This window comes from Amaranthus tricolor, chromosome 6 (genome assembly GCF_026212465.1).
Source record: "Amaranthus tricolor cultivar Red isolate AtriRed21 chromosome 6, ASM2621246v1, whole genome shotgun sequence".
Lineage (NCBI taxonomy): Eukaryota > Viridiplantae > Streptophyta > Magnoliopsida > Caryophyllales > Amaranthaceae > Amaranthus > Amaranthus tricolor.
In genome coordinates, this window is record NC_080052.1 from 29512533 (window position 1) to 29530308 (window position 17776).

At 30.3% G+C, this 17776-nt stretch overlaps 2 protein-coding genes across 3 annotated transcripts; one reads left to right on the plus strand and one right to left on the minus strand.

Moving 5' to 3' along the window:
* The first annotated feature begins 2939 nt into the window (after positions 1-2939).
* LOC130815482 (cytochrome P450 81Q32-like) lies at positions 2940-6605 on the plus strand. The gene is made up of 2 exons (XM_057681966.1): positions 2940-3979; positions 5766-6605. Exons 1-2 carry the CDS (start codon positions 3023-3025, stop codon positions 6384-6386), a joined length of 1578 nt encoding a protein of 525 aa, XP_057537949.1. The 5' UTR covers positions 2940-3022; the 3' UTR covers positions 6387-6605.
* A 1537-nt stretch (positions 6606-8142) lies between these two features.
* Positions 8143-15808, minus strand: LOC130814919 (cytochrome P450 81Q32-like). Of its 2 annotated transcripts, none has more exons than XM_057681193.1 (2): positions 11181-13148; positions 8143-9123 (listed from the first exon to the last, which is right to left on the minus strand). In XM_057681193.1, exons 1-2 carry the CDS (start codon positions 12129-12131, stop codon positions 8503-8505), a joined length of 1572 nt encoding a protein of 523 aa, XP_057537176.1. In that variant the 5' UTR covers positions 12132-13148; the 3' UTR covers positions 8143-8502. The 2 variants fall into 2 exon arrangements, with proteins under 2 accessions (XP_057537176.1, XP_057537178.1); XM_057681195.1 differs by lacking the exon at positions 11181-13148 and adding an exon at positions 14817-15808 and having other exon boundaries at positions 8154-9123.
* Positions 15809-17776: the final 1968 nt, after the last annotated feature.

Here is a 17776-nt window from a genome sequence, read left to right on the forward strand (position 1 = left end):
GTCGATTGAAGTTGGTTTGGAAACGTTCTACGGATCTAATAACTCTTTAGAAGGTGCATCAAACTGAACTCAACATTGAAACGGTATACATTGATGAATAAGAGCAATAAGATCCAACTTTATATCCTTGAATAATGACAAACACTTGAAATGATTTGGCCCAAATATTCTCGATCAAGTTTTTCTCCCAAAAGTGAAGAGTTAATAGTATCTAAAAACAGAGAAAAAAAAAATGTTTTCTTTTTTTTTCTTGTTACATTCCTTATCATAAAATAAAAACCGTGCGGAAAAACGGTTATTAAAGCAGGACCGGACCGGGTTTCTGGAAGACTGGACCGGGTCCGTATGTTGAGAGTTTCCAAAAAGCAGAAATCGCAGGACCCAACCGGGTTTAGGCAAGACCGGACCGGGTCCGTAAGCTGAAAGGAAATCTGATGATTTGGTTTGTTGAGTGGTGATAGCCGAATGAATTTGGGGATATACAAAATATAATCATGATTGGAAAGTACATGTTAATGGGAATTAATTACTGATAGGAATTAATAATTGCATCCAATTCTCAGTATAAAAGAAGTTGGATTAAGCTTCTTCTCTATTGGATTGTTAACTCAATTGATTGAGTTGAATATGAATCCTGATCTTGCAATGAAAAATCTAATAACTTTCAGCCCTAATAATGTTATTATGAATATAAAGAATAATAGCTGAACTTTAATAAAGTTTTAATGTATATTAAAAATGTAATAATACCCCAAGACGGTTATTTCACTTCGTTAGCTTGTGATGCAAGAAGATTTCAAAGGACGATCCAAATATTAACTTGGATGTTTTTTTTTTATAAATCCAACCAGCAAAAGATATAGCAAATACTCCCAAACATTACTCCATTACAGTTCCTGACTTATACCCACTGAAGAAAAAATGACGAGATAGTTATACGCCATAAAATTGGGTATCTGCGGAGTTGTTCGGAAAAGGCGGCAGTGAGGTTTCGTGCTAGCATGTCCAGATCACGGCGAGTCACGGCTTGATTGTTAGCGTGACCCGCTGAAGTGTCTGTATCTGTGCTATGCACGGTAGCGGTTTGTGTTGGATTTCTTTTGGAAGCCATGACTTTTCGTTCAGTCCCCACAGACGGCGCCAAACTGTTTCGGTAATGAAACGATGAATTGTAAAAGACATTTAAATACCTGGATAAAAGGTGTGGTCAGGGATAACTGTCAGTATGCTGAAAATGTTTATGATCCTTCCGCTGATGAGACCTCAAATCCTGCAATACAACGTTAGCCTTGTCCGGGGGGTGATTTCCCTGAAAACCCCTCCGACGCTCAAGTCAGATCGGGAGACAGAAAGTAATGAATATATGATAATGAATGAATACAAGATTAACGGATTGTAGGATGAGTTCAGATCAATTGAAGGAATATTTGGTTCAGTATAGATTGTACGTAGGAGGGTGAATATTTATTGTGGTGTAACGATAGCAATATAAAAGCTTAGTCCCGTGCAAATGATGTACGCGACATGTATTTATCATGGTAGAATGGAGGTTAAATGGTAAATAAATGTGGGAATCATGGGGATGATGGGTGAGTGGTAGATTATGGTGAGTAATGGGTAGTTATTTTAAGAAGTTATTGGACCGAGTTGGGTGGTTAGGGTTTGACTAAATAAATTACGGGTTTATTTATTTGACCCCATAACAATGACTAATAATAATTATGATTTTATTTTTTAATTTTTCAATTCTTTAAACTTTTGCTTGTTTTTATTATTTTTCATCAATCATTGCTTTTTTTTTTCTCTTCCTTCTTAACATTAGAGATGAAAATTTTATTTGTAACAAATAAATTTAAGTTAATTTTATAAAAGTAATATTAATATAGTTAGAAATTGAATTGATTTTTTATTTAATTATAGTACTTAAAAATATAATTGTGTTGAATTTTTATTTTAATTTAAGAAAATTTATCTTTTCAATTATGTAGAGCCTCAAATTTAGAAATTTATAAAAAAATTAAACAGGCCGTGAAAATACTTTGCTCTGAGCCTGGGTATGTTTTCCATTTATCTAATTTTATATGTAACCAGTAAAATAGGTGATTTCTACCCAAAAAAATAGATAAATTAAATAAAAAAAAAACAATTCCGACTCCTTTAATCTCCCACCAGTGCACCACCCCCTTCCCTCCCCCTCTCTCTGCGATGGAGGCCCCTTTCCTGCAAAGCCCACCATCCCAAATCTGCAACACCAATTTAATGGTGGTGTTCAATTTTGATGGTCTAATTTGGAGGTGAAATACACGTTCAAAATGGTAGGAGAATTATTTAGGGGTAATTGAAAATTCATATTATTGGAAGAAAAATCAGCAAAAATTTTGTATTATCACGATAAGTTTTTCAAATATTAATAATTCTCAATTTCCATATTAAATTTTCTTGAAGAATCTAAATAATTGATATGATAAAGAGAACTCAAATATCCTTAAAATAATTAAAGATAAAGTCAAAGATAGTTTTCTAGTCTCTAGAATAGATTTGAAATAGTTTTTCTTTTTTTAATATTCAAATGTGGAACATTCAAATTGACTTTTTTTTTCTATTATTCCATAAATTAATGAATTATGTCCAAGATAGTTTTCTATAGTCTCAAGAATACAATTTGAAATAGTTTTTTTTTTTAATATTCAAATGTGGAACATTCAAATTGACTTTTTTTTTTCTATTATTCCATAAATTAATGAATTATGTCCAAGATAGTTTTCTATAGTCTCAAGAATACAATTTGAAATAGTATTTTTTTTTTTTAATATTCAAATGTGGCACATTCAAATTGAATTGTCTACCCTATATATCCCATTCCATATTTTAATAAATTATTGAAAAAATTAAAATTGAACTGGATACAAGTCATTCATTATCAGAAGTTTGAATCACTTGCATGCAAACTATAAATAATCTAATAATTTTGTGGTACAATATGAATTAAATCCAAATCTTTCATCATAACAAAATAATTAAGATGGACAAAATATGGCTCTTTTCTTTAATAATCTCCATTATTTTACCACTAATATACTTCTTCCTTAATACTAATTACTACAAAAAAAACCAAACTCAAAAGATTCATAAAAGTCCACCACCAAGTCCACCATCTATTCCCATAATAGGCCATCTTCGATTAACCAAACAAGGTCAACTTTACCGCACCTTACAAAAACTTTCATTAAAATATGGTTCAATTTATTCACTTAAACTTGGGTGTCTACCCTTTGTGATCGTATCTTCACCAGAAGTAGTTGAAGAATGTTTCACCAAAAACGACACCGTTTTAGCCAATAGGCCTCAAAACCTCGTTGTAAAACATATTCACTATGACTCTACCACCGTTGGATCTGCCCCATATGGTCCATTATGGCAAAACCTACGTAGAATAACTTCTCTTGAACTGTTCTCGACAAATCGAATGAACACCTTTCAAAGCATAAGAGTAGATGAAGTTAAATCTTTGCTTAAAGGCTTGTTTGGAAGTAGCAAAGAAAAGTATACTAAATTTGAGATGGGGTCTAAATTTTATGGGTTATCCTTAAATATAATTACTAGGATTTTAATGGGTAAAAGATATTTTCCTTTAGAGAATAATGAAAGTAGTAATGAGGGAGATCATCAAGAAGCTGAGGAGGTCATTAGGTTAATAAAAGAGATATTTGAGCTTCATGAGGTTTCAACATATTTGGGAGATTTTTTGCCATTTTTGAAGTGGATGCATTCGATGAAGAAAATAGAGAGAAGAATAATTGATGCAAGGAATAAAATGGATGATTACTTAGATGGTTTGATAGAAGAGTGTAGAAAGAGTAATGATGGGTGTCAATCAAATGATCAAGGCAAGAATATTGCTTTTATTTATAAGTTGCTAGATCTACAAGAGTTAGAGCCTCAAAATTACAATGATCAAATCATCAAAGGGATTATCATGGTATGTATTTTAATGCACATTAATAAGTTCTAACATCTTTAAATTTGCATTATGAAAAAATGTAAAAATATATAGATATAACTAAACATGAACATTACAAGCTGTCACATCTATATTATATTTTAACTTCTATATATCTCTAAAAAACTATATTTAAACTTCTCGCTAAGAATATTAAAATATTTTATATTAGTATATATTTACGTATACTGCACGGATGTGTAAGTTGGTGTAGATACTTATAAATAAAATGTAAGAATAAATACTCCTATAAACTAATAATAACAACGTATAATTGTAATTATTTTAAAAGTAAAGATATTAAAAAATCACCATTGTTTTAATGACACCGGTTTATATGAGATACAAATTAAAACAAATTCTCCTAATTTTTATCAAAGGCAATTTTATGAGAAGCTTTATAAGAGAAAAAATTTATTATTTAGTTATAAATTAGTTGACATTCATTATAATACTTTATTAGTATTTAATCAATAGATTTTTGTTAAATTATTATTTATTGTAAGACTGCCATTTAAAATTTTTTCGGTCTTCTATAATGTTATATGATATGATAGGAGAATAAACTAATAAATTAGGTTTTTGAGTGGTGTATTAAGTTAATTAGTTACTTTCAAATAATTGTGGGGCAATTGCTATTCTCATGGAGAGGATTGTTCTTGCAAGTATATGGTTGAATGAATTGTTTAGAAATCGAGATGAAATGAATTGTTTAATAGAGTATATTGCTACGTGTGCTTGTCTAAACATAAATAGAATATATTGTTAAAAATAATCTTAAAAAAATTATAGAAAAGCCTATGAAAGACTAATCGAAAATTTTTTTTTGCCTATTATCTTTGATTTCTATTAGAAGTCTATATTTAAATTTTTTAGTCTAATCACAAATAATTCTATTATTTCTGTAAGTATAATTCAATATAGATGTATATAAATTAACATACAACTTAGTGTTGGAGATATATATAGAGAAGATTTTAGTCATAGATGATGTGGCATCATCATCATAAAGTATGTTCTATGGATAAGTCAAGCATTCAATAATTGTGTACAATGGTCAGAAGTGTTTACACCGAAATAGATACCATATACAAAGATGTTAGTAGTACAAGAACCTATAAAAACAAAGGAGAAGAATATAATAAGTGAGATATAAGCGTACGTAAAGTAAAACTATAAGGGAAGAGTGTTATAGGTACAGAATAAATGTACCACCAAAATTTTTGGTATACAAATTATAATGTAAACAAATATTTGTATTTAATAAATAATATAATGGGGTGTTTGGCAAAATAACTTATTTAGCAATTTTAGCTTATTTCGATATAATTAGAGGGTTGAGTAGTCAAACCAACCAATGCTAATGTTTGGTAAATTAAATTAGCTAGTTAAAACAACTAATTGTTATGAATATATAAACTATTTTTGAATTGATTAAGCTGCTCATAATAGCGGGTTCAAAATTAGTTAATCAAACCAGTTATTAAAATCAATTGGTCAAATCAGCCACTATAATCAACTATCAGCTATCAGCTATCAGTTGTTTTCAAAACACCATATTTATTTTGATGCAATTACAAATTTTATTCTAGTAGCATAATCATTTGCTTAAATTTTTATTATAACTCTAAAACAAATCTTACCCATGTTAGAATATATAACATATCATGAGGCCTTAATTATCAGTTTAAGCTTTTGGTTGAGTTAGTTCCTTAAAAAGCTATATATTTCCTTAAACTGACTTTTATTTATCATTATTATTTAGATGATGTTGATAGCAGGATCAGATACATCCGCAGTTACAATGGAATGGGCACTATCATTGTTACTTAATCACCCAAATGTACTTAGAAAAGCAAGAGAAGAAATAGACAATTATAAAGGAAATGATCAACTAGTAGAAGAGCAGGATCTCCCAAACCTTCCTTACATCCAATGCATCATCAACGAGACATACCGACTCTTCCCAGCAAGTCCATTACTAGTTGGCCATGAAGCATCATCCGACGTAACAATTTCAGGATATCATATTGAAAAGGGTACTACTTGCTTGGTTAATGCATGGGCAATTCATAGGGATCCAAAATTATGGGATGATCCTTTGATATTTAGGCCTGAGAGATTTGAAAGACTGACTAGCGATGATTATAAATACAGTTTAATCCCATTTGGGTTAGGGAGAAGATCTTGTCCTGCTGCTAATTATGCTAATAGAGTTATAGGACTTACTTTGGCTACTTTGATTCAATGCTTTGATTGGAAAAGGGTTAATGAGGAAGATGTGGATTTAAGTGAAGGAATTGGTCTTACTATGCCTAAGGCTAAACCACTAGAAGCAATGTGTAGAGCTCGTGAATCCATGATCAATGTCTTGTCTTATATTTGAGTTTGCTACTAAAAGTGAATCTATGATTAATATTTTGTATCATATTTGTGTTTGCTGATATTATTTTGCACGATAAATAATTGTAGTGATATTAAGTTTTACTTTCTAAATAAATAAATATTGCTATGTTCATTGCATCATTAGTATTATTAAAAGAAAAAAAATAATGTAATAATGCACCTTGCTTGAAATATTATTCCTATAATGTGGAAAATTAAATTTTCTATTCCTATTCTACTAATATTATATATGTACTATATTAATTAGTGTATGTTGTTAATTTATCATGCATTTAAGTATTCAATTGTTATACTATGAGTTATAAAAACTTTTGTGTTGGTATCTATCGTATCCTTTATATAACGTATTGTTTTACATTAATATTAGTTACATATTTTATTTGAATATTTTTATTTTTGTTCGTTATATTTGAAATCTTGTCTTTTTTTATGGAAAGTTTTTTGTTAATTCATTCATTTAGAGGAGAATTAATAAAATATTAAAAGTCCATAGATTATTACTTATCTAGTAAAAAAATCAAAAATTAACAAACCCTCATACAAAGTTAATCTCTGAATTTTCTATATCTAAAAAACATAAAGTAAACACTCTATTAACTTTTACAAATTATCCTCCACAAAATGCCAAACGCAACCATTCAATAAAATGCATGACAACACTAATCCATCATCATAATAGGAGTATTAGATTTAAGTTTTATATATATTATCCTTGAATGATATTTAAAGCTAATGTCCATAACATTATTTTTTTTTTCCTTTTTCATAGTAATGATGCAATGAGCATTAAAATATTATTTTTTCTTTTAATCAAATGTCGTAATCTCTACTCTACTAATCAGGATGAATCTAGAAAATAATATATAATTATGAGAGCACGATAAAATATAATTTCAAAAGTTGAACCTCAAACCCCATCTTAAAAAAAAGAGTTGAACCTCAAACCCCTATATAGCTTATCCTACAGTTGGACCACTTAATTTTTATTAGTGTAATAGTAATACAATTAGTTAGAGGTGGGTAAAAAATATCCGAGTTGAAATATTTAATGTTTGGTTTCAAAAATCAGATAATTTTCAATGGATATCTGGTTTTAAACTGGATATTGAATTTAGATGTTTGCAAAACGCTTTCCTGTTTTTTCAAATTGAAACCGTATTATAATTTTTACTGTTCGAAAAGTCGAATATTAAATCTGAATCTATTTAATATTTAGTTTATAACAACCTTACTATTAGTAATGGACAGAAAGGGTGGACCATTGGGCCTGTCCCCTACTCGGCACTATCGGCCCGTTTGGTACATGATATTAGAGGGCGGTAATGGTAATAAAATTAAGTAATAAAAAATTTAGTTGTTTGGATGCCTTCAATGGTAATGGATGGTAATAAAATAAGGTAATAAAATTACCAAAAAGGGTCATTTTTATTACCATCAAACAACCTGGTATTAGGCTGTAATGGTAATGAAGTATTACTGTGGTAATAAAATAAGGTAATGTTGTTTCGAGCTGAAGAAAAAAAATAATGCAGAAAAAAAAGGTAATGTATGTAATTATCCAAAAAAAATATTATTATTAAACAAAAGAATCATTAGATAGAATAATTTAGATACAATAATGCTTTTAGATACAAATATACAATAATGAAACTAAGAGTGATTACCATTTTTCATTACTAACAACTAAATACAATCAATGGAATATTATCTTCTATTACCATTCTTTAGTCATGCACACCGAAAAAAAGAATCTCATTACCAATTCTCATATCCATTCCTTCATTACTATTGCCATTACAACATTTCATTCTCATTACTTTATTACCATCAACCAAACGGGCCGTATGTGACTTTGTCCATAAATTTATTAATTTAAGAAGCCGCAACAGAAAACATCGCTAATTTTAAAATTCAAAAGAGCAACTCTTATAAGAGACATTCTCTTGATAAAGAGACCTCAAAACAAGAAGTCTATATACGATATTAATAATTAATACTATTAATCTATTTATTCTATATATAAAGCGCATCTCACAGTGAGACCGTCTCAACAAGTTTTTGTAATTGCGAAATCTTAAAATTATTATCTCAAATTGTTACATACTAGAAAGTACACTGATCATGGTTTGACGAGCTCTACACATTGCTTCTAGTGGTTTAGCCTTAGGCATAGTAAGACCAATTCCTTCACTTAAATCCACATCTTCCTCATTAACCCTTTTCCAATCAAAGCATTGAATCAAAGTAGCCAAAGTAAGTCCTATAACTTTATTAGCAAGATTAGCACCAGGACAAGATCTTCTCCCTAACCCAAATGGGATTAAACTGTATTTATAATCATCGCTAGTCAGTCTTTCAAATCTCTCAGGCCTAAATATCAAAGGATCATCCCATAATTTTGGATCCCTATGAATTGCCCATGCATTAACCAAGCAAGTAGTACCCTTTTCAATATGATATCCTGAAACTGTTATGTCTGCTGATGCTGTATGCCCAACTAGCAACGGAGCTGCAGGGAACAGTCGGAGCGTCTCGTTGATGATGCATTGGATGTAAGGAAGGTTTGGGAGATCCTGCTCTTCTACTAGTTGATCATTTCCTTTATAATTGTCTATTTCTTCTCTTGCTTTTCTAAGTACATTTGGGTGATTAAGTAACAATGATAGTGCCCATTCCATTGTAACTGCGGATGTATCTGATCCTGCTATTAGCATTACCTACAAATTATAAGCTTAATTTAGTTTCACGACGTATTCGTCTAGTGAGATAATTGGAGGAAAAAATGAGAATTTATAAAAAGAAAGTTTTAAGTATTTGTTTATTTACTAAGTCGTATTGTTGGGGCCTGAAAAATGGAACCTCTAAACAATTTCAATATTTTTGATGAATATCATTCAAAAAAAACTATTTTTATATGAATAATTCCTCAAGATTGTTATAAAAAAAAAGCAAAAAGATTTTTATACACTAACCGTTCACCAAAATTATAACAAACACACAATAGTCATTAAAAAATCTTGTTCTTCAAGAAAATCTTCTTGATCGGAGCAAATCCGTTAATCAAATCCTCAAAAGAATTTTAAGAGTCGCATGGCTTAAAGATTTGATTGAAAATGTAAAACTGATGCACTGTTTGTGAGATTCTTCATGGAGGTTGTAGGAGTGAATGAAGGCTATTATTCCAAAGCAAGAGAGAAGAAACACAGAAATAAAAGCTCTCATTGTCTTTTCTAATATCTACTTTAATTTCTACTTGATTAGGCTCAATAGTCTTGCTATTCTACTTTAATTTCTAATATCTTTATAAAATTTATTTCAATGAGTTATCATTTAGAGAGATGATATTTAATATCATAATAGAAATAACATAGTATATTTTATCATTATGGAAGTGACATAGTATTTTCAGCAACATAAGAATGAAATACTGTATGTTTTACAAAATAAACAAAATGAAATATAATTATAAAATCAGATAAATATCAAATTGTTAAGTCTATTTTAAATATATTATATCTATATTTATTAAATTTAAGAGACATTGACTTCGTAAAGGGTAAAGCCCCACAATGATAAAGAGACCCTTACCTAACGCCTCTAAAATGAACAAAATCATTATACTCCCTTCCAACCATTTTAATTGTCCCATTTGCTTGAGCACGCTTATTAATGATGGTGTAGGGTCCATTAAAAGGTGGTTTTTGGGTAAGTAATGAAGGTTTATTTAATTAATTAGTTTGGGTAAGTAGGATATATGGGGATATATTCGTAATTACGTGTATGAACTAAGGATATTTAGGTAAAAAAAAGTTTGACAAAAATAAAAATGTGACAATTGATATGGTTTTGCCAAATAAAAAAATGTGACAATTAAATTGGTTCGGAGGGAGTATAATACTCCTATTAGCTAATCATTCTATATTTAATTTTATCGAGACACATGATAGTGATTATTTCATATTAAAATTTACCCTTAATGGTGCATCGGCTAGGGGCTTAGTGCTATCATTCTGTCTTAAAGCCGACATTGATTATAGGTTCACCACAATAATTTAGTTCATTCCCATTCCCATTCCCATTCCCATTCCCCTTTCCATTCCCATTCCCATTCCCATTCCCATAAGTCATAAGTTAAGTTTTGTTGTAGCCAATTTTTTCCGATGAAATGCATTTTCAGTTCTTTACCCTCTATAAGTTCAGTTTAGTTCTAATCCTTGCATTTCAGCTACAATAATTAAAACATAGACGGTTGAAAGACTTTATTGACTTGTTTAAGTAGTTGGATGACATTTGTTTTAATCGTACATAAGCAAATATTGGTTGTTTTCGGATAATAAAAAGCTACTCTAAATATAGTAATATTCACTTTTATAGGATATTTATGATTATTCGATCGTTAAAAGTTAAAAGTCAATTAAAAAATTTTTAGGCGTATTTTTAAATTAATTATTAGAATAAATTAAAAATTTTTAGAATCTATTTTTAAATGGCTATTGAATGGAGTTGTTAGTTGATTTATTCAGCAAGAAATGTTTGGCTTGTTCGCTAGTAGTTAAACCAAATGTTTATCCAACTATCTTGTATAAGACCGTCTTATGGTGAGACGGCAAAATTTTCATAAGCTAAAAGTTTATATTATTGGACTATTAAACTTAAATATAAAACACGTCTCACGATAAGACTGTTTCATACATGAATTTGTCATGTTTATCTGCTTTTTATTCTCAAAATTAAAAAATAAAGGCAAATCAAAAGAGAAGAACATAACTTATACCATAATGATTCCCTTGATGATTTGATGAGAGTAATTTTGAGGCTCTAACTCTTGAAGATCTAGCAACTTATATATCAAAGCAATTTTCTGACTTTTATCACTTGAATCATACCCATTTTTACTCTTTCTACACTCTTCTATCAAACCATCTAAATAATCATCCATTTTATTCCTTGCTTCAATAATTCTTTTCTCCATTTTCTTCACTGAATACACCCACTTCAAAAATGGCATAAAATCTCCCAAATATGAAGAAATCCCATTAAGCTCCAAGATCTCTCTAATAAGCCCAATAAATTTCTCAGCTTCTTTTTGATCCCCAATATTATTACTTTCAATTTCTGAAAGAAAGTATCTTTTCCCAGTTAAAATCATAGTTAAAATATTCATCGTTAACCCATAAAATTTAGAACCCATCTCAAATTTAGTAAACTTTTCTTTGGTACATCCAAACAAGCCTTTAACCAAAGATCTAACTTCATCTACTCTAATGGATTGAAAGGTGTTCATTCGATTCGTCGAGAAAAGTTCAAGAGAGGTTATTTTACGCAGGTTTTGCCATAGAGGACCATATGATACAGCTCCAATGGTAGTCCAATTATAATGAAGCTGCTTTCCAACGAGAGTTTGAGGTCTATTGGCTAAAACGATGTCGTTTTTGGTGAAACATTCTTCAACCACATTTGGGGAAGATATGATAACAAAGGGACGATACCCAAATTTAAGAGAGTAAATTGAACCATACTTTAATGAAATTTTTTGTAAGATTTGATGAAGTAGGCCTTGTTTGGCTAGATGAAGGTGGCCTATTATGGGAAGAGATGGAGGACTTGGTGGCGGAGTTTTATGAATGTTTTGGGTTTGTTGGGTTTTGTGGTAATTAGTGATGAAAAAGAAGATTAGTGGTAGAACAATGGAGATTACTAAGGAAAAGAGCCATAATTGCTCCATCTTAATTTGTTAAGATGAAGGATTTTTATTTAGATTGATTGAATATACGTAATGAAAGTACTAGTAGTTTGCAAGCGGTTCAAACTTGCCTGTGATAGGATTGAACGGTCAACAAACACTCATACTAATTAATAGGAGTAGCTATGCCTAGCCAATCTATTAAAAAAACAAAAAAAAAAAAAAAAAAAAAAAACTTCAAAGTTAATTTAAAAAATAAGTGCCTCTGTGTCTGAGCTTAAGGATAGGCCGTTAGTTCGCAGTTATAAACAATTTTGATTTAATTTTAACTTTTTTTGAGTAATTTTTTTGTTCGCTGTTAGTAACTGCAAACTAACCTAACCTTAGACTCATACATAAAAACGATTATTTTTAAAATTAAGTTTACTCAAAATATATATATTTTTAATTCTTTTTGTTAATATTTATTTCTTTCACGTTTTCAAAGATGTTGGGGTTGGGACATAAAATTTGCATAAAATAACCAATTTGCCATTAATGAAATCCATTATCTAGACTGATAAGTAAGGGCAAATTTGTACTTTTTTAATTTATTCTCATCAGTTACCAAAAAAAAGATAAAAGACATTTTTTCTTAAAGTCTCATATAAGTTTCATCCTAATTCTTAAGTCTCAACTTTAAGTCTTACAATTTCCATTCTCAGCTACCAAATAATCCCTTGTGGTACTCTATCCATTCTTTAAAAAAAGTACTCCCTTCGTTCCTATTTGTTCTTCCTATTTGGGTATTTCACAAAGATTAAGAAAAAGAGAATCTTTGGTGGTAGTGGGTATTATTTTAATTATATAATAGTGGGAAGTAATGATTGTATTGGAAGTATGAGGTTGTAGTGGGTATTATTTTAATTAAATAGTAGTGTGAAGTAATGATTGTATTGGAAGTATGAGAGAGAAAATAATTATAAATAAAAGAAAATGGGTACATTAAAAGAAAAGGGAGATTTTAAGGGGTAAAAGTGAGATAAAAACTTTCTAAAAATAAAACGTATTCTAAAGTGGAAGAACTTTTGAAACTACCCGTTATAGTAATGTGGAAGATAAAAAAGGAACGGAGAGAGTAATGTTTAATGAGAATTAAGAAAAAATGAACCTTTTAGATATTGGGCATATTATTTTATTAAATAATAAATTTAATGTGGAAAAGTACATACCATAAATATTAAAAAAATAATAAAAGAAAGATTTGAAAAAATATGATGACACAATTAATAAAAAAAAATATTTTAATAAAATTAGTGAAAACTGTGGAAACTATAAGGATTGTAGATGTGGTGCTATAAACATTATTAAATATAAAAATGAGAATCATTATCATCATCTTAACCAATACATGCCGCTCATAAAAATTATGATTATGAAATTTAAAAAGAAAAAAAAACATAACTCATACTTATAATGAAAATACGATCAAAAAATCTCTAGAAAGATGTTCGAAAAAGAGAAGACAATATTCATTCGGAAACATAAGAAAAAGGGTCTTAAACCTCCTCTCTAGTTGCCATTAATTTGACTTGATTTCTGTAGTTCAGAGAGTCCTTTTAAGCACCATATCCACTAAATTCCTTACTAAAATGCTTGTTGATCCTCTAAGGTTCCATGAACCAAGAGTGATCCATCTATATCCTTCACATACACTATAAATAAGTATTAAAGCGACAGGAAAGTACTGGTCGCCAGTAGCGACGAATTGGCTACGATGCGTCCATCGTCTTTTGTGTTATGAAAAATGACGACGGTTATAGCGACGGTTAGGGGTGATCGCCCTGGGAAAAGCAAGATAGCGACGACAGATATGATCGCCTGTTCGACGTTGTGATTTTCAATGTTTAATTTTTGATTTTATTTAAAGGGGGCGACGGCTATGGTAGTAACCATTTGGTCGCCAATCCGAGTATTTTTTTTATTTTTTTTTAATCTTTCGCGACGGATGATTTGGTAGCTAGCTTGTCACCCTTTTTCGTCCTTATTTTTGAAATTTGAATTCTTAATTTTTTAATTTGTTAAGTGCTTCGTCGCCATCAAGGACGAAGGGATTCAACGATTCACGAGAACTTTTAAAAATCCGACCTTTATACCTGCGTTTTCTTTTAAAATTCCAACCTCTTGATTCTTAATTTGTTAAGTGCTGAATTTTGCAAGTAACTTAATGAGGTCAGTAATTTAAAAGAAAACACAATATATAAGTCAGATTTTTTAAAAATAATCGAGAGGTGGGATTTCTAAAAGACAATGAGCAAAAGGTGGGATTTTTAAAATTAAAATTTCATTATTATTATTATTATTATTATTATTATTATTATTATTAAATTACTATAATTATCATTATTATTAAATTTATAAAAGTTAAAATTTTTTTGATAATTACATTTGAAACATACTAGTAAACGATATTAAAAAATTAAACTTCTTACAAAACGAACGTTATTTTTGATTGAAATTGATCAAATTATATCATATGGAACATAATCATAATTATTAGTTTAGATTAGATCGAATTGTTAGAGTATATAAGATATTCTATATAACACAAATCAAACAAGATAGCGTTGACCAAATCAGAACAAAACTTATCACGACGAGACCAAATCAAATCTCAATGAACTCAAACCAAAACTAATCCGATCAAATGAAAAAAGTTTTTTTAATTTTAGCAAAAATATTACGTACCATTATAATCCCCTTGATGATTTGATGGGAGTAATTTTGAGGGTCCAACTCTTGCAAATCTAGCAACTTATAAATCAAAGCAATCTCCTTTGAATCATTTGTTTGACACCCATGTTTACTCTTTCTACACTCTCCAAACAAACCATCTAAAAAATCATCCATTTTATTCCTTGCTTCAAGTATTCTTCCCTCAACTTTCTTAGATATATACAACCACTTCAAAAATGGTAGATAATCCCCCAAATAGGATGCCAACCCATTTAACTCTAAAATCTCTTTAATAAGCCTAATGAACTCCTCCTCCCCTTCTTGATATTCTCCCTCTTTTTTTTCATTCTCCGAAAAAAAATATTTTTTCCCAATTAAAACCCTTGTTAAAATATTCAAAGACAACCCATAAAATTTAGAACCCATCTCAAATTTGGTATACTTTTTTTCTTTGTTACTTCCAAACAAGCCTTTAACCAAAGATTTAATCTCATCTACTCTAATGCTTTGAAAGGTGTTCATTCGTTTCGTCGAGAACAGTTCAAGAGAAGTTATTCTACGTAGGTTTTGCCATAATGGACCATATGGGGCAGCTCCAATTGTGGTAGAGCCATAGTGAATATGTTTTGAAACGAGTACTTGAGGTCTATTGGCTAAAACGATGTCGTATTTGGTAAAACATTCTTCAACTCCATCTGAAGAAGATATGATTACAAAGGGAAGATACCCTAATTTAAGGGAATAAATTGAACCATATTTTAATGAAAGTTTTTGTAGGGTGCGATGAACAAGGTCTTGTTTGGCTAGATAAAGGTGCCCTATAATGGGAATAGATGGAGGACTTGGTGGAGATTTAAATGTTCTTTTGTTGTTTAAGTAATTATTAAAGAACAAAAATAGTGGTAAAATAATAAGGGAGATTATTAAAAACAGCACCCATATTTGGTACATCTTATTTTGTTATGAAGAAATATCAGGATTTATTTAGTATATGAATATGATAAATGAAATAGCATTAAATGTATGGACAAGCTGTAGTTTGCATGTGGTTCAAACTTGTGTGGTTGTAATCAAAAGAGTAATAACTAGCCATATAATGATCTATAATTGATAAATAGCTATCACAATTCACAAACTAAGGCAATGAGCAGTTTGTGTAGGGGATACTATCGCTAAACTTTCCTATCAAATTATAAAAATAATCTCTGATCCTAAGGGCAGATATTTAAGTGGCCAAAGGCTCAAAGTAGCCTTTTAAATTTCTGTGACATCACATCATCAATTTAGGGTATTTCGCTCATAAGAAGTCTAAATAGAGAAGCAAGACTACAACTTATATTCATAACAAAAAGTCTCTCAATTCGAGAAAAATCCATAGATGAAAATAAGAACATAAAACAAAATAAAAACGAATAAATATTTACAATAAAAGATATGGAAGCTTGTTGGTCAAGACTCAAGATTAAAATCTTCAAATTAAATGTTTGGAGTTTAAATCTTGACTCTCTTATTGTTGGGAACTTGGGATTATGATGAGTATGTTGTATAAGCCCATAAAATGTATTTGATGGCCCGTTTGGTATGTGGTATTAAACAGTGGTAATGGAAATAAAAATTAGTGTAAATTTGGTTAAAAAATCTATTGCTACCTTGATGCTTGGGGTGTCAAACAGGCCGAGTTGGGTCATTTTCAGGTTCGGGTCATATATAAATGGGTCAATAGACCCTTAACTTGAACCTAACCCGTTTAATTAAATGGGTCAAAAATTGAAACCCCAACCTGATCTGTAGCAGGTCGGGTCAACCTGCTAATGACCCATTTAACCTGCTTTTTTCAGATCATTGAACCCATATATTTCAGGTTATTTGACCCATTTGACTCATATATTATATTCACATTTCATAATAAACATGCTTCAAACAAAATCATTGTGAAAAATATCCATTACCTAAAAATATCAGATTTCGACATCATTTTTACTCAAATCAGACTCATTGTGCAATGATACCTTCATGAGATCATCATTTAACCCAATTTCAGATTCATCATCAATTGATTTAACAACATCTTTGGAGATAGGTACAGAATTAAAAATCTCAATTCTAATGGGATTTGATTCTAAAGCAGTGGAATCATTGACATGATTACTCCCAAGAACAACAAAATGGAAATACAAAAGCAACTCCAAAGGAAAATACACAAAGAACTCAATATACATAATCTACTTGTATATTACCATGAAGAATGGAAGACAAACAAAATCGAAAAAATCGAGCATTAAGAACAATGAAAATAACAGTAACAGCGATGAACATTAAAATCTAAACCCAAAGACAGAAGAAGATGGTAGTGAGAAGAGAGAAGAAGGCAAAGAAATTAGAGAACAGAGAAAAGGAAGGACTGAAGGTCGAAGACTCAAAGCACTCAAAGACGAAGTGGAAGGCGCACAGAGAAGAGGAATGAGGAAGGCGCACAAAGAAGAGGAATGAGGAAGGCGCACAGAGAAGACTGAAGTGAAATGAGGAAGACGAAATAATTTTAGGGTTTATGATTTTCAATGGGTTAATAACTTCATGTAATTTTAGGCGTCGTGTGCCATCCATCCGCATTTCGCAGGCCCAACTCCCAAGTGGCCAAATAATGTGTCATCTAGTTTTATGGGTTAATATCAGATAATATGGGTCGACTTGACCTGACTGACCAATTTAATAAAGGGGTTAAACCGGTTGTTTTCGGGTTTAAATATTCAACCTGAACCTAACCCATTTAATAAACAGATCAGGTCGGGTTGACCCATTTAATTAATTGGGTCAAAAATCTAAACCCAAACCCGCTAATTTCGGGTCGATTTCAGATCAGGTTAGCAGGTCGGGTCAGCTTTTGCCAGCCCTACTTGATGCCCATGCTTGTCCAAGTCCAATCATCTCATTTTGCTTCATAAATTTCATTCCAATGCATGGTAATGAAAATT